Here is an 18,100-nt window from a genome sequence, read left to right as displayed (position 1 = left end):
ACGCGCGCAGCAAAACCTTGGTTCCCACGCTCCCAGGACAGACCACATCACCAAACCCCACCCCAGGGCCCACCCCCAGCCCCGCCCAGACCAAGCCCAGAGCCGGAACCGATGGAGATCGGAGGAGCGCGTGCGCGGGCTTTTCAAACCCCGGCACCACAGAAACGCAAGGAGGGGAGGGGAGGAAACTGCTTTTTATGCCACTCCCCCAGTCACCTCGTCAGGAATTGTCCGCATCGCCGGGAATGGCAGGGAAGGGCGGGAACTGTTATGCCCGCCCCCACAGACTCAACGCAACAGCAGGGAAACGAGACTGCCTGGCTGCAGGAGACAAGGGGCAGCAGCCAGGCGCAATCGACGGAAACCAGCCCCCTCCCTCCCTCCCTTCCACAGAGGGGCAGCGCCAGCCCACACCCCCCAGAGCAGGGGTGGTTCTAGAAGTGGCTCTGACACTCCCTAATGGGTACCCACTGACGGTTTTAGCGTTAATCGATTCGGGGGCGTCGGCCAATTTTTTTTCAAGAAATTTTGCGGAAGCACACCAAATCCAACTGCTGCAGCTGGACTTTCCCCTGCACGTCTCCACCATTGACGGCAGGGAGTTGCTGGGAGGGGCCATCACCCACCAGACCCCCCCCCATGAGAATGACAGTGGGAAGGCACTCAGAGACACTGGCTTTCAACGTCACCACCATCTCAGACCCCCCCCATAGTGCTAGGAATGAGCTGGCTAGCACGCCACGACCCATCCATAAGCTGGCACCAGAGATGCATTACGTTTGGATCGGACTTTTGTCTGGAACATTGCATGCAGCGCCAGCCAGGGGAGGGGCCACCGATAGCCACGGTGGCCACCATGCACATTAAGGGGGGAGAGGCAATTCCCAAACAGTACTGGGACCTGCAGGAGGTCTTTAGTGAAGCGGAATCCGACCACCTGCCACCCCACAGGTCTTTTGATTGTCAGATAAACCTGATACCCGGGGCAACGCTACCCCCAGCCAAGCTGTACTCCATGTCAGACCGGGAACTGGAGGATCTGAGGGAGTTCATCGACAAGAACCTCAAGCGGGGGTTCATCAGAGAAAGCAAGGCAGCAGGGGGCAGCCCGGTATTCTGGGTGGACAAGAAAGACACGCAACAGCGCCGTCTTGTGGTGGATTTTAGACGCCTGGACTCCATGACAGAACCAGTGGCTTTCCCAATGCCCAGAGTGGACGATCTGTTGACAGCAGCGCGCAGGGGCAAGATCTTCACAAAGCTCGACCTGAGGGGGGCGTACAACTTGATCAGGATCCGGGAAGGCGATGAGTGGAAGACCACGATGTTCACGCCACTGGGCTCTTTTGAATATCTGGTGATGCCCTTTGGTTTGCAAGGGGGGTCAGCATGCTTCCAGGCCTTCATGCACCACGTCCTGGGGTCCCTCCTCTTCAAGAACTGCTTGGTCTTCCTGGATGACATCCTTATTTACTCCAATGACCCAGTGCAGCATGTGAAGGATTTCAGGGAGGTGTTGCAGCGCCTGAAGGAGCACCACCTGTATGTGAAGCTGGAGAAGTGCAAGTTTCACACCAAAGAGGTGGACTTCCTGGGCTACAAGCTGTCAGACAAGGGGCTAGCGATGGACAAGGACAAGGTGCAGACCATCCTGGACTGGCACAGCCCAAGGACGCGCAAAGATGCCCAACGCCTACTAGGCTTCGCCAACTTCTACAGGAAATTCATCAAGAACTTCTCTCGTGTTACGGCTCCCATCACTGACTGCCTGAGAGGCAAGCAGAAGTTCAGGTGGACACCGGAGGCGCAAGCAGCGTTCGAAAGCCTAAAAAAGGTGTTCGCCTCCGACCAGAACCTGTTCCATGTGGTACAGCACGCGCCACTGCGCATCGAAACAGACGCTTCAGACCGCGCGGTGGGGGCCATTTTACTACAACTGGATGCCAACAGAGAGTGGAGACCCTGTGCCTTTTTCTCCAGAAAACTGACCCAGCCAGAACGCAACTACACGGTGTTTGATAAGGAGCTTCTCGCGATCCATTCTGCGTTCCGGCACTGGAGACACTTCCTGGGGGGCGCCAAGCACCCCATCCAGGTGTGCACAGACCACAAGAACCTGGAGTTCTGGAGAACAGCCAGGGTGCTCAACCAGCGGCAGATACGGTGGGCAGAGTTCTTCTCACACTTCAACTTCTCCATCCACTACATACCGGGAGAGCAGAACGTCAGGGTGGATGCCCTCTCCCGTAAGCCAGAGTACATGGAGGAGGAGTTACCACCGGCGCCCCGACACGTGTTTCCCCCGTCGGCATGGTCCTGCGGAGCAGCAGTGGTGAGCGAGGCAGAACTCACAGCACTGACGGCAGCAGATGAGTTTGCCACCCGCATCTTCCAAGACCTGCAAGGGGGGAGGGAGCAGGCACGAGACTTTGAGGAAAGGAGGGGGTTGCTTTTTTACAGTGGAGCCCTGTACCTACCCACCACACAACTCAGAGGTAAGGTCCTCAAGCAGATGCACGACAACCCAACAGCAGGGCACTTTGGAAGGGACAAAACCACTCAGTCATGAGACACTTCTGGTGGCCAGGGGTGCGGGAGGATGTCAGAGACTATGTAAGGGGCTGTGACACCTGCCAGCGAGCAAAGGTAGTCAGGGCAGCACCAGCAGGGTTGCTGGAGCCATTAGCCACACCGCACAGGCCGTGGGAAGTAGTGTCCATGGACTTCATCACAGACCTGCCTTCTTCCAGGGGCAAGACAGCAGTGTTGGTGGTGGTGAACCTCATGTCCAAAATGTGCCACTTTATACCGTGTGCCAGGGCGGTCTCTGCAGAAGACACGGCCAAACTGTTTGTTGACCACATATTCAGACTGCATGGATTACCCTTAAGGGTTATTTCGGATCGAGGCCGCCAATTTGTTTCCAGGTTCTGGCGGCGGCTCATGAACCTCCTGCAGGTGGAGGTCAGCTTGTCGACTGCCCGGCACCCGCAGACCAATGGACAGGCGGAGAGGGTCAACGCCATTTTGCAGCAGTACCTGAGATGCTACGTCAGCCAGAGGCAAACGGACTGGGTGGATCACCTGCCACTGGCAGAATTTGCCTACAACAATGCGGTGCACGTCTCCACAGGGGTGTCGCCATTTAAGGCCAACTACGGGCGCGACCTCAGATCTTTCCCAGAGAGGGAGGGGGAGGAGGAGGAGGAGGGCCCGCAGGCAGAGGACTGGGCGGAGGAACTGGAGACGGTGCACCAACAACTCCGGGAGCACTTGGAGAGGGCCAAGGAAGCGTACAAGAAGGGGGCAGATCGTCACAAGCGACCGGGGGAGGTCATCAGGGTGGGGGACAGGGTTTGGTTGTCCTCTGAAGGCCTTCCCACCAGAGGGCGATGCAAGAAATTGGCGCCTAGGAGGCTGGGCCCCTTCACGGTCACGCAGCAGGTCAATCCAGTAGCCTTCAGGCTGGCACTGCCGGAGGACATGAGGGTGCACCCAGTGTTTCATAGATCGCTGCTGTCGCCGTACAGAGAAAGTACCAGGTTCAGGGACAGCGATCAGCCTCCAGAGGGAAGGGGGGAAAGGGGAGACACCCAACAACTCAATGAGGCAACTGAGATTTTAGATTCAAGGAGAGGGGTGAGAGGGCTGGAGTACCTCATGGCATGGGAGGACACTCCGCCGTCCCACAATGAGTGGATACCTGCCACGGAAGTACAAGAGGAATTTTTAGTGGAAGAGTTCCACGCCCTTTTCCCCCACAGGCCCAAGCCCTGGCACATGGAAAGGGAGGGAGAGGGGGAAGGGCGGGAGGAAGGGATCGCAGGCAGCAGCTCTCCATGGAGATGGGAAGCGGAATTTGAGGATACGGAAGAAGAGGTGTGGGTTTCACCGAGGTCGACTACGTCAGAGGCAGGAGAGGACTGGCAGCACATTTTTACTCCCACCAGCTCTGACGCCACAGACTTTTTGGGATTCCCGTCTTCTCAGGGGGAGGGGGAAAGATCGCCGGATTGGGGGAAAATTTTTACACCCACAGGCTCTGACATCACGGACTTCTTGGGTTTTCACTCGTCCCCAGCAAGCGGAGAGCTCCTAGGGAGGGGGGGGGAGAGGAGCCTGGGAGGGGGGTGGATGTGAGGGACAAGGGATACAGGGAAGTCCCTCCCATCTTAAGTTCCAGCCCATCCCCAAGCGCTGGAGAGAGTAGGGAGAGCTCTGCCTCCAGCGGAGAGTCAGGAAGTGGTGTCCGAGGCTCAGGCAAGGTTGCGGAGCCCATGCCCCAGGTGGGACAGGAAGTTGGGCGCACGGGGGGAAGGCCAATCCCCCCAACTCCCGAATTGCGACGCAAACGTAGGGGGAAGAGGTTGGGTCTACCAAAGCTTCTATGCTGGAAGAAAACGCGCCAATCGCCATTCGGAGGTTCTGACACCTCACCTTAAGGATGTATATTAACCGCTCTGAACACTGTAAATAATCAGCATGAATAAAATAAATAAATAAAAGCCTAAAAAGACCATGCTGGAGTCGTTACTCTAGAGTAGCCACATCAGGCCCTCTGACAGGTATTAAGAGAGTGCTTAGGTATTTGCAGGAAACCAAAGAGTACTGTTTGGAGATGTCAGCGCAAGGTGAGCCACAACTCACTTGTTTTGCAGATGCTGATTGGGCCAATCAGGAGGACAGGAAGTCAGTGACTGGTTTGGTAGTCAAGTTTGGAAATGCCCTGATTGGTTGGCGGTCGCGCAGGCAAAGCCTAATAGCTATGTCTTCCACGGAAGCTGAATTCTGTGCGTTGTCTGCGACATGCACTGAGTTGGAGTACTACAGATGTTTGGTCCAGGAAATCTGGGGTGATTGTAGCCAGCCCATCACTGTTTGGGGCGACAATCAACCATCTTTGAGACTGGCAGAGTCTGGACAGTTCAAGGCCAGAACCAAACACTTAGACATCCGCTTCCGGAACGTATGTCAGAGCATACAGGCAGGCTTGGTGAAGTTGAGGTATTGTCCAAGCCAGGAGAACCTAGCAGATGGGTTCACAAAACCCTTGAGTTTCCAACGACATGGGGAATTCTGTGAAGGGTTGATTTGTGAGGAGTAACAAGTAACCGAAGGGGTTAACTGTGTACTGTGTAGCACCTGACCACTGAGGAAGATATCATGTTACAGAATGTACTAGAAGTGTTTCTGTGTGTATCAGTTGGTTTCGTTTTTGCCTGGGAGACGGTCGCAAGATGTCTGCGCTCTCACCAGGTTGTTTGTTATTTTCTCTGTAAAATAAACTCAAGTAGTTATTAGAACACCTTGGACTCTGTGTGTTCTTAAGAGGCTTTTTATCCAACGGCTATACAAGCTTTCGCTGTGTATGAGAAGAAGAAGAACTCTGCTGTGTGTTTTACTGCCAGCCCGGGTCTACGGAGCAGAGGCGCTAGAGAAAGCGTGCCGGGCGGTAATTAGTGGCTCCTAATTGAGTCATAAACAACTCAAAGGAGTCCTATATTCGTCACAGGTTATGGATCACAGATCATGGGCCCACCTGTCACAGGTTCTGGGTGACAGGTTCTGGGAGATAAGAGGTCCTGAACCTAATCAATCACCAAAGCAATAAAAGGTGATTGCAGCTGTAAAAGCCTTGGAGAAGCCGGTGTAAAGAGCTAGCTGGGAGAAACCTGTTGTTTTGCAGTCGGCAATTAACAGATGCACTCGCTGGCAGAAAGACCCTGGACTAGAGGCTGGGATCCGCAGTCTACCCGGAGGAGCAACGTCAGCTATTCTGAGTGAGTACAGTACAGTGCTGGACACGGAGCCCGGGGGTAGACAAGATGGCGGAGCAGCTACAGGAGTCATTTGTCGTGCCGTTCCAGAGGTTGAATGGCGACAGCTATGCAGAGTGGAGAGAAAGGGCCAGAATGTGGTTGCTGGGAAAGGATTTATGGACTTGTGTGTTAAATCCTCCAACCCCTGTCGCTGATAATTCAGCAGCTGAAGCACAGAGGTTTGCAGCAGAAACCAGGAAAGACAATAAGGCTCTATGTGCCATTGCCATGAGCTGTGATGCTACGCAGCTGCCCTATGTGCAAAATGCTGAAAATATTAAGCAAGCCTGGAACAGTTTGGAAAGGGTCCATCAGAGAAAAACAGCTGGAGCTAAGCTGCATGCTATGAGGCATCTCTTTGAGTTGAGACTGAGACCAGGGCAACCCATTAAGGAGCACATTGCCAATGTGATTGATGCATTCCATAAGCTGCAGCGGCATGAGCTTGTGTTCAAAGAGAAGGAAAAAGTTTATATTTTGCTGTCTAGTTTGGGAAACGCCTATGAGCATTTGTGCTTAACTTTTGAGGCAATGCCTGAAGATGAACTCACGATTGCTTACGTTTCTGGTCGTTTGGCGGACGAGGAACTGCGACGCCAGAAAGAATCGGCTGAGAAGGGGGGCCGTGGGCGCAGAGAAGCCAGTGGGGGTGCAGGAAAAAGCACTGAGGAACCCACTGTGAGTGCGTGCGCAACAAGGCTTTGTTTTCGGTGCCAGCAGCCTGGGCACGTAGCGAGATTCTGCCCAGCTCCGGAAGCAGCCAAGGTCACTCAGCCAGGTGCCAGGCAACCCAGCGGACGTGGTCGTGGGACCAGCCAGCAGCGCCGAGGCAGAGGACGTGGGAAGACTACAGATAAGCCTGTCAGCCAACATCTTTCTGCTGCCTTAGCAACGGTTAGAAACAGAGGACAGGACAGTTTCACTTTTATTATCGACTCAGGCAGCACCCATCATCTTGTACCGCCTTCAGGACAGATCCTGAACTGCAGGCCACTTGAAGATGAAAAAAGCCTGCATCTTGCTGATGGTTCTTCTGGAACAATTAAAAGCAAGGGTGTTTTTTATATGCAATGCTTAGACACTAACCTTGATGTTTATGTTGCACCAGGCATGGAGAATGGTCTCTTAAGTGTGTCTTGCTTATTGCGTGAGGGCTTTGAAATAAGTTTTGCCAATGGTGTTTGCAAAATTGCCAGAGATGGGGCTGAGCTGGTAAGTGTTACTGTTGGGTCTGATGGTCTGTTTGTCCTAGATGGGAGGGGGCAAGCAGGTGGAAGTAACACTGGTGATGCTCAGGCTAAAAGTGCAAATACCCCAAAGGGCACAGAGGGCGCTATCCATAAGGATTGTATTCATGCTTGGCACCGGAAATTTTGTCACATGTCTTTTCCTTATGTGAAAAAAGCCCCTGATTTTGTCAAAGGTTGCAGGTTCAAGCCATGTCAAAAACACCTGCAATGCCGCGCATGTGCGAAAGCGAAGACGAAGAGATGCTCTTATCCTAGGTCTGAGAGGAAGAGCACAAAACCATTTCAGTTAGTGCACTTGGATATTTCTGGGCCGATGTCAACGTCAAGTTTAGGTGGTTCAAAATATGTTTTGTGTCTTCTGGATGATTTCAGCCATTTTTCCTGGGTCATAACACTGAAAGAGAAGGGGGAGGCTGCCAGAGTGATACAGGAGTGGGTAGCCGAAGTAGAACTACAGTTCTCTCTCACTGTCCAGTGTTTTCAGAGTGACAGGGCGGGAGAGTTTTTGAGTGCAGAACTACAAGGGTTTTTCCGCAGCAAGGGAATTAGGCACAGAAAAACCGCCCCTTTTAGTCCACAGGAAAATGGTTTAGCTGAAAGAAAATTTAGAACGCTGTCTGAACTGGTAGAGGCAATGTTGTTTGATGCAGGATTACCCCAGAGGTTTTGGGGGGAATGTTATAAATTTGTGAATTTTTGTTCAAACCGCGCTTTTAATTCAGTTGTGGACAACACACCCTACTACATGTTGTATGGCAAAGTTCCGAAGGTGCACTATTTCAGAACTTTTGGGTGTGAGGCTTGGGTTCTAATTCCAAAGCAGAAGCGCAGAAAGGGTGGATCAAGATCCAGGAAAATGATCTTCTGTGGTTACGAACCAAACTCAAAGGCTTGGAGGTTTGTACCAGCAGAGGGGGACCAAACCCGCGTTCACATTAGCAGGAGTGCTACGTTCTGTGAACAAGAGGGCTGGAGACGCATTCATGCTAACCCCGAAGTTCTTCTTGACTGGTCTTCAGGTTTTGACCAGGAAGAGGAAACTCAGGTGGCTGATGCTGGAGTTCCAGGTGCTGCAGGACCAGATTCAGGTCAGGCAGCTGGTCCAAGTGGTGTAGCTCCTAGGGAAGTGAAGCAAGTAGTCAGAAGCGCACCGACTTCACCCCAGGTCAAGCCTGGGAAGTACAGCAAACGTGGTAGGTCACCCACTTCACCCAAAGCAAGCCCAGAGGGGGCTGCAAAGCGTAGTAAGTCTCTTGACAGTGCTGCTAGTCCGAGAGAGCCACAGTCAGAGACAAGCAGTTCGGATTTAGAGGGGGAGGATGTGGGACCAAGGCGTTCAAAACGCACCACGAAAGGTAAACCACCTGAAAGGTTTTCAGCTGTCAGTGTATGGACGAACCTAGCAGTGTGTGAGCCTGAAAGCTTTGAAGAGGTGCAACAGTTGTCAGTGGAGGAAGCTAGGAAGTGGAAAGTTGCAATGGAGAAAGAGTTGAACTCCATGCAATCTCTTGGTGTGTATAGTCTAACACAGTTGCCAGAAGGTAAGAAAGCAGTCAGTTGTAGATGGGTTTACAGGCTGAAACCCACAGTGACTGGAGAGCCTCAGTACAAGGTTAGATTAGTGGCTAGAGGTTTTACTCAGAAGAAAGGAATCCACTACACAGGTGTCTTTAGTCCGACTTCGAGATCGGAATCTTTCAGGGTGCTTTTAGCGACTGCAGCGCAGAGAGGCCTAGTGGTCAACCACTTTGATGTGGACACCGCTTATTTGAACTCTGACCTCCAGGAGGAGTTGTACATGTTGCCTCCTCCAGGGTTTGAGAGTGACGTGCCAGGTCAGGTGTGGAAGCTGCACAAGTCGATCTACGGTCTGAAGCAATCCGCTAAAAATTGGAATTCATGTCTTGATTCTGTTTTGAAGAGCCTAGGTTTCAAGAAGAGTCTAGCTGACAGTTGTCTGTATCTCAGAGGTGAAGGAGAACAGCAAGAACTGTTGCTTGTCTATGTAGATGACCCGATTTGCTTAGCAAAGAGCCAGATGCAAGTGCAGAAGTTTGCAAAGGAGCTAGGCAAGAGGTTCAAACTCAAGAATCTAGGTGCAGTGAAAGTTTATCTAGGTGTTCAGATAGACAGAACTGAGGATGGAAGTTTTTTGCTCAGTCAGAAAGGCAAGATTGAACATTTGCTGGAGAAGTTCAGAATGTCTGACTGTAAAGGGGTCAGAACACCCATGGAGACAAACTTTGTGAAAGAGTCACAAGTGAAGGACAAAGTAGCGTTTGAGAGTCCTGAAGTGTTTCAGTCAGCGCTAGGGAGTCTGTTGTATTTGTCACAATGGAGCAGACCAGATATTGCTTTTGCAGTCAATTTGCTCAGTAGAGAAGCATCGAAACCTAGCGTGCATGCTTGGAATGGCATTAAGAGAGTGCTTAGGTATTTGCAGGAGACCAAAGAGTATTGTTTGGAGATGTCAGCGCAAGGTGAGCCACAACTCACTTGTTTTACAGATGCTGATTGGGCCAATCAGGAGGACAGGAAGTCAGTGACTGGTTTGGTAGTCAAGTTTGGAAATGCCCTGATTGGTTGGCGGTCGCGCAGGCAAAGCCTAATAGCAATGTCTTCCACGGAAGCCGAATTCTGTGCGTTGTCTGCGACATGCACTGAGTTGGAGTACTACAGATGTTTGGTCCAGGAAATCTGGGGTGATTGTAGCCAGCCCATCACTGTTTGGGGCGACAATCAACCATCTTTGAGACTGGCGGAGTCTGGACAGTTCAAGGCCAGAACCAAACACTTAGACATCCGCTTCCGAAACGTATGTCAGAGCATACAGGTAGGCTTGGTAAAGTTGAGGTATTGTCCAAGCCAGGAGAACCTAGCAGATGGGTTCACAAAACCCTTGAGTTTCCAACGGCATGGGGAATTCTGTGAAGGGTTGGTTTTGGGGTAAGTTTGGATACCCGCTATCCCCAGTGTTCAGGTGAGAGGGGGTGTGAGGAGTAACAAGTAACCGAAGGGGTTAACTGTGTACTGTGTAGCACCTGACCACTGAGGAAGATATCATGTTACAGAATGTACTAGAAGTGTTTCTGTGTGTATCAGTTGGTTTCGTTTTTGCCTGGGAGACGGTCGCAAGATGTCTGCGCTCTCACCAGGTTGTTTGTTATTTTCTCTGTAAAATAAACTCAAGTAGTTATTAGAACACCTTGGACTCTGTGTGTTCTTAAGAGGCTTTTTATCCAACGGCTATACAAGCTTTCGCTGTGTATGAGAAGAAGAAGAACTCTGCTGTGTGTTTTACTGCCAGCCCGGGTCTACGGAGCAGAGGCGCTAGAGAAAGCGTGCCGGGCGGTAATTAGTGGCTCCTAATTGAGTCATAAACAACTCAAAGGAGTCCTATATTCGTCACATGATTTTGGGGTAAGTTTGGATACCCGGTATCCCCAGTGTTCAGGTGAGAGGGGGTGTGAGGAGTAACAAGTAACCAAGGGGTTAACTGTGTACTGTCCACCTGACCACTGAGGAAGATATCATGTTACAGAATGTACTGGAAGTGTTTCTTTGTGTATCAGTTGTTTTCGATTCTGCCTGGGAGACGGTCGCAAAATGTCTGCGAGCTCACCAGGTCGTTTGTTGTTTTCTTTGTAAAATAAACTTCAGTAGTTATTAGAACACCTTGGACTCTGTGTGTTCTTAAGAGGCTTTTTATCCAACGGCTATACAAGCTACCGCTGTGCGTGAGAAAGGAAAAGAAGAATTTTGCTATATTTCACTGCCCAGCCCGGGTCTACGGAGCAGAGACGCTAGAGAAAGCGTGCCGGGCGGCATTTAGTGGCTCCTAATTGAGTCATAAATAACTTAAAGGAGTCCTATATTCGTCACATTATCAGCATATTGGTATTTTCCCTGAGCAAACCCTAGGAACAAGGCGAGTGATAAGTCTAATAAATAAACATTGCTTTAGATCCAAATGCTCAGTGCATGGAAGATGCTTCTACTATTGCCTGCAAAAGTGCTTAATATGAATTTCTTATTCACATCTCTCGATTGTCATTCTCCTGTGTTTGGAACGGTGGGTAAAGCGATTTATATACCGTATTGCTTATTCTACGCAAGTCTATAAGGAATACCAACATTCTCTCATTGACACTCCTTACTGAACACATTCCCAGTGGCTGAATTTTTCAATAGGTTACTATTTTTTTTCACCATATTACCTAGCTTCATTTGAAAAGTTTCGCATTTCTTTTCTATAAATAACGCCGTTGTTTAAATCCATGCAGGCAGTTATGATGTTCAGTTCTGGTGTTTTCTGGATGGGCTTACTAAGCATTCCGCTGACAGCTTTGATCTTCGATGTAGCATATAAAGTGTAAGTATAATACTCTTTATTTATGTTTTTTTAAAGAAATTAACGCATTCATGTGTTAGTAACCCAAAGTTGTATTTAGAATGCAGATGTTAATTCTTTAAAATAATTGTTTTTCATATAAAATATAATCTGATAGTTGATATAAAATGCTAAAACAAAGCAGACATGGTTTCTGAAGTATACAACAATGAATTGAATGCTCATTTTTATAAACTTCCTCCAACTGTTAATTCTGAAAATTTATTTACAGTCTGCACTCTGTGTAACATGTATGTGCATTCTTATGTAGCATTACTTTGAAGCTTAACTTTAGATTGGTGTATAAAATAGATTTTTATACTGGAGATTTCTGTTTTAGTTTTTCTCAAATTTCAGCTTCGGTATGAGTTATCCAAAAGCATTTTTCATTGCAGAGTGAAAAGAGCAGCATTTAAAACACTGGTAGATGAAGTTCAGGAGTTGGAAGCAAAATCTCAAGATCCAGGAGCAGTTGTTCATGGGAAAAGGTACTGTAATACCTGTAAATAATCCACATCATTGCACAAGAAGAACCCCATCGTAATGTTGTTATGAAGCATTGCAGTATCTTAGGGCTGATCCACACTTGCCAGCAAAATCTTGACTTTCATTGTTTTCTTTAAGATACTCTGCTCTTTCTTAATTGTGAAGCATTCAAGTCATAAATGTCACTGTGGAGATCCCATTCAAAAAGCAGAGGTTACTTGCATGTCTGGTGGGTCTCTGCATCCATTGCTGTGTCTTAGGTTCTCCCATAAGTAGGAATTTAAAGAGCCTATGATGAAGAATTGCAGTTGCCAATAAATAATCTCTTTTACAGTGCAGGCATATTCATGCATATTCGGAAGAAAGTCCCACTGAGCTCTGCGAGACTTGCTCCCAGGAAAGTAGTTATAGGGCAACCCTAGACAAAAGTGGTTATATCCACTAATCTGAGAGTAGGCTTCAGTGAACTCAGTTGGACTTAATTCTTAGGATTGTGCTTTTAGTTAACTTGCCATAACCTGTTTGATAGTCCCTGGTGAACACTGAATATTGTTTCACAGCGCTCAGTCATTATTTCAGATATTAGTGTATTGACATTTTATTTTATTTTATTAGCTTAACTGAAACAGCTCAGCTACTGAAAAATGTCTTCAAGAAAAACCATGTCAACATGTACCGCTCTGAGTCTCTGCAACAAAACTTGCTTCGTAAGTATTCAGATTTGACAGAAATAAGTACAAATCCAAAAGACAGAAATAGCAGAATCACAGACCATGAATACACTTGGTTCTGCTTTCATATTTATGTTTGGCCCCGTTAAATAACATTTCTTATTGCATAGCTTTAGTCACATGCACCATTATTTTTAACGTTGGTTTATTATTGTTATCTTGTTGGTTCTTATTGTGAGATGCTTTGAAGACCTCAAAATGAAAAAGAGGGATACAAGTGTTTCCAAAAATAAATAAATGCCAAGATGGGTTTTAGAAAGCTATTAATAATAGATCCTACATACTTGGCTCCCCTTGCTCAAGATTTAATCACAGGAAAGAGAGTAAATAGGAAAGCAAGAAAGGACCGTAATTGGAACCGTAAGGCTGAATCCAAGAATGCCTTGCACAGTGGAAAGACGGGTCTCCTCGCACAAGGTGGCTGCTCTAAATTGTGCCATTTCTACCTTCCCACTACATGCCCCACACCCCATTCAGAGAGTCCCATGTGGCTCCAACTCATAATTTTAAATGAGTAATGGAATTTGAATTCATTCTTGAAACATTGCTTTAGAATAGAGAACATATATCAGTTATTTTAGGTTGCAATCATGTGCCAGCTTTCCCCAAAATAAGCACTATTGCGCTCAGATTAATTTTAATACATATGTATAGGATTGCACAAATAATTCTATTCATTTTGTTTTTGTTTTATTTCTTTATTGCGTTTTTAGTTGTTTAATGTAAAAAAAGAAGTTTCGAAGCAACTTAATAAGCTAAAATGTAAACAAGTAAAATCAATTAAAAGCCAAATAAAAACAACACCAATGCTATATACCCAGGGCTTTTTTTAAAAGCCGGAACTGAGTTCTGCCACCTCTTCGGTGCGTTCCAGCACCTCTTCCAGCGTACCAGCAGCCCAGAGCTGTGTGTGGGCTGCATGTTGCTTGTGGCTTTGTGTCAGAGGTTGTGGGACGGTCTCCACCCCAAAAAAACCCTCAACAACCTTGGCTCCCCGCTAAAAAAAGAATTCCTCCACCTCTGTTTCTGGGGGGGGGAGCACTGGATATACCATTAATCATATCCATCAATAACTGTAGCCATCTTGGTGTTCAGCCAAGTGCAAGAAGGCATAAATTTGTAGGGCGCACAGCTCAGTAGAGCAGGAACTGCTGGTTCCCTCTTTCAACATCTGCCGCGCACAGCATCCAAGCTCGTTCCTTTCCCAAACTTTCCGGAAGAGTCTGAAGGGGGCTTCTAAGAATGACTGAACATACTAAAAAGCTCCCTCACAATTGACAAATCCAGAACAGGGATTCTCTGCAATATGTCAGGGCTGTGCTTAGCAATAGGCTTCTTTAGCATGTTGGTATCTAAACTGAGTGATTCTTTTTGAAAATATTTCAGCCGAACTAGAACTGTAGTCCTTGTTCCTCATTCCAGTTTGCCTTTATAATTGCAGATGGTTATGCCTTCTCTCAAGACGAAAATGGGATCGTTTCACAATCTGAAGTAATAAGAGCCTACGATACTACAAAGCAAAGACCTGACGAGTGGTGAAGGAGAACTATGACACTGAGCTCTAATACTTGCCATAGTATGGCAAAGTAATATGTATTTCCTGGGTCTGCTAGCAAGGTCCAGCAACAGATTAGAGGAAGATGTGTGTTGTTACTCTTATTCCCTGAAGTTTGAGTTCACATACTGAGTAGACATAAGCACTGTGCAACTATACTGTAATACACCATCTCCAAATTTTTCAACAAGTGTTACTTGGATTTTGTAAGCAGAGATTGAAAATAGCTTTCAGCCTTTGCCAACTACTTATTTACAGTGATGCTGAATATGTAACGTTCCTATATGTATATCCGGGACATAATGAACAGCCAGATTAATCGACATAGCATACATTGACAACCATAGCCTTTGCAAAGGTTTGTGAGCGGTGAATTATTTAAAGAACCTAGCCTTTGATTTCAAGAAGTGCTAAATAACAATTTTTAAATATTAATTTATGTGTTGAAGTAAGATTTCAAAGCAAGACATTTATAGGTACACGTGTCAAACTAGCCTAAAAAGTTTGCCAAAGAATTTCCATATTTCTCATCTTAGTAATCATTTGCAGAGAAATTTTGAAGGGTGGCAACGTCAAGTGTGATATAAGAATTGCATGCTTGAAACTCTGTACTTGAAAAGTTTTACAATAATGTGAACTTGATACCGTTTGCTTTGTATTGCATTTATTTTTCAAATCTGAGGTCACTTTCACCTTTGGCCTTATACAAGCCTTTCATTCATGTTCATTTAACAGAAATGTGTACATTTAACACAGCAGCCAACTTCTATGTAAGGGGCATGTGTCTTTGAATTATAGACAGATGCTCGTCTGCCTTATATCCCTTCCATACACTTTAAGGACCTGATTCAGGGAAACCTGTACCCAGAAACGGGCTGTTTGCAAAGGTGTTTGTTTCCCTGCCACCATCCCCAACATAGCATACTTTCATTTTAATGGAATTGGTTACCTGTAAGGCCAGACAGAAAGGAAAAGGTGGTGACTTGATTCCAGTTTCCTTTCTGACAAACAGAGAGGAAAGAGCCAGCCATGTTGCTCATTGTTCACACCTAGTGCCGGAGCACCATGCATGAATCCCATGTGAGTTTTCTTTCCCAAGCTTCTTTTGCATTCATAGGACCCAGACCAAAATGTTGTATCATGCACACATGCAAATGCTTGCTCTTACTGGATTGGAGCAGAAGTGTACTTGAAAATGCTGGTTTTAATTTACACTTAAGTTGCCAGAGCAACTTGCTGCAAACAAAGTGATTTACTTTGGTGGTTTTCACAAGAACGAGGTACCAGAGTCATCGGCATTGCACTGCTTTCTGTTTGCACTACAAGACAGTTACTTAAGTCTTGCTGTCAAATATATGTGTACAGTCCCAAATTTGATTTAAACTAGACTATGCTGAAGTGTGAGGATTTTAACCGATAAATTGTTTTTCTTTTTTTATGTGTAAATCTTGAAAGGTATAAGATGTAAAACTGCTAGTGAAAGCAAGGAAGGTAAACTAACAAAAAAAGTTTTCATACTCTAATCAGGAATGTAAGATTTCAACTCCTCACCCCCCCCCCCAAAATATTGTAATTCAGTATTTTTAAATACGTTTGTCTAATCAGGATGAGAAACAGAATCTGATACAATACTGCAAATTAACATGTGCTCTGCTTTGAAGCCGTTTAAAAGCTGTTTCAGTATGTCTAATTTAAAATATATTTTTATATAGTAGGTTTCACCTCTGATTTGAGTGCACTGTACAACTGTTCTACCTGTGGAAAGACAAATATAAATATTCTTATAAATGAAATATTTGTATGCGATGGTCCAACTTTTGAAAAGCAAAGTGTAATAGGAACATTGTATTTATTAAATGATGTAGAACATTTTATATACCGTACTTGTGATACACAGTTGCACTCACTCGTAATGGCAAGGACACTGTTCTTTTTCACAAGTAAATATTTAAACAGAAAATAAAACTGACGGAAAAAAAGAGTCCAAAAGAGAAAAACGAACCCTTGCTGAAAACAGCCTTGCTTCCCATCTTGCAGCCCGAAATTGCCTTTAGAAAAGCTACTTCAGGCATAGATAATGAATGAATCGGCAAGGAGGGCCAAATCACTTGACCTGGAGCACACACAAAAATTTGGGGCTTGCCCTTTCACAAACTGGGCCTGTTTCTCCGTGAGACATGTCTCCTTCAACAGATTTCCCAAGTGAACGATTAAAAATGATAATCTTTTTAGAATACTTAAGTACAATTCTAAGCAGTGCATATTTCTTTTTAGAATCAATGAATGAAGTCGATCCGTCGTGATTCAGCAGAAACGATCTGCTCATTCATATAACCTGTTCTTTGCTTCTGGCCCCATGCAGCCTCTTAGGGGCATCTGAAAGGAGTAATCAGGAAAGAATGTCTTCTCCATTCATTTCCCGCACCCCAGCTAAGCGGTCAGAGTTGACATGCACCATGTAAATCGAGAGTGCTGGATGCAGGTGTGTCTCCTTCCTCCTCTCCCTGAAGCATGAAATGGCAGTTTGCATGCAAATGACGCAGGAGAATGATCTGCATGCAGATACCTATTTCAACACACACGCAATCCAGTTACCTCAAACAGATCTCCCTTGCTGGATCAAGGTGCAGGCATAGGTATCACATTAGCGATAGTTCGGGAAACTCTATGGCCACCTGTGAGGGACAGGGGATATCGCGAAGTCCCTCCCCTCCTGAGTTCAAGCCCGTCCCCGAGCAAAGGGGAAAGCAGGGAGAGTTCCGATTCCAGTGGGGAAGCAGGAAGTCGTGTCCGAGGCTCAGGCAAGGTAGAGGAGCCAGGGTCCCAGGTGGGACAGGAAGGGGCAAGTAAGGGGGGAAGACCCATCCCCCCAACTCCAGAATTACGCAGGAAGAGGAGGGGCAAGAGGATGGGTCTGCCAAAGCTTTTGTGTTGGAGAAAGACGCGCCAAAAGCCATTAGGAGGTTCTGAAACCGACTGACAACATCGCTCCGTGTAAATAGCAATGACTTGAGCACTGTAAATACGCAGCACCAATAAAAGAATAAAATGCAGAGCTGCGTAGCGTCGTTACTCTGAAGTAGTCCACTCCGGCCACTGTGACACCACCCTTATTTGCAAAAAAAATAGACACAATAGGTACTCATTTTGGCTGCCATTGCTGCCTAAAAGTAGACTGTTCTTAGCACATTTTCTCGATCATGGGATTTTAAACTCTCAGTGATTAGGTTACGTCTTATTTTTAAAAAAAAAAAAATGTTTAATTTTCTAAGGAAGATGTAGGCTTATTCAGCTTATCTTAGCTATTCCGAATAAGTGCTCCACATCTTAATTTTTCATTTTTGCCCTCCTGAATTAATCTTTGTTCTGATGTCATTTAGCTTTTTTGTCTCACACACTGGATGTCATTTTTCTAACAGCAGTCATTATCACAATATCCGATGATTGTGTTTTTGTTCTGTCTTTAATAGTTTGCTCCCCCCCCCCCCATATTAAAATCTAAATAAAAACTCGGAGTTCCTAAAGAACACAACACCCAAGTAAACTATATTTATTTAAACAAAAAGTCAGGACATACAATACACAAGTTATTTACAAACAAACACATTTCATAACAAAAGGCTAGATAAGTGGTTTATTACATTATAATATACCGTAGGAATATATTATAATATATATATTTGGGACTACTGGTTGGTAAGCAACATGTTTTAATAAACAATACTCTACTCAAGTTACAGTACTTTACTATAATGTACTTGTTTTGAAATCCTAAACTTTTACATTTCTCTTAATTAAATCCAGAAAGGAAGTTGTATGTTTTGTATGTATTAGGTGTATTGTGCAACAATTTCACGCTAATGGTGGTT

At 46.3% G+C, this 18,100-nt stretch overlaps 1 protein-coding gene across 4 annotated transcripts in view; it reads left to right on the top strand.

The window, feature by feature from the left end:
* Window positions 1-16,592, top strand: part of ATP8A1 (ATPase phospholipid transporting 8A1) — a 115,858-nt gene extending 99,266 nt beyond the window's left edge. For all 4 annotated transcript variants that reach the window (XM_060278864.1, XM_060278866.1, XM_060278865.1 and 1 more), the window contains 4 exons: window positions 11,353-11,441; window positions 11,855-11,947; window positions 12,561-12,652; window positions 14,118-16,592. In XM_060278864.1, the coding sequence (XP_060134847.1) occupies window positions 11,353-11,441; window positions 11,855-11,947; window positions 12,561-12,652; window positions 14,118-14,215 (372 nt within the window). In that variant the 3' untranslated portion in view covers window positions 14,216-16,592. The remainder of the gene's footprint in view (window positions 1-11,352; window positions 11,442-11,854; window positions 11,948-12,560; window positions 12,653-14,117) is intronic.
* Window positions 16,593-18,100: the final 1,508 nt, after the last annotated feature.

This window comes from Zootoca vivipara, chromosome 9 (genome assembly GCF_963506605.1).
Source record: "Zootoca vivipara chromosome 9, rZooViv1.1, whole genome shotgun sequence".
In the NCBI taxonomy this organism is placed as follows: domain Eukaryota; kingdom Metazoa; phylum Chordata; class Lepidosauria; order Squamata; family Lacertidae; genus Zootoca; species Zootoca vivipara.
The sequence above is the reverse complement of the archived record's forward strand: the minus strand, read 5'-3'. Positions and strand labels throughout refer to the sequence as shown.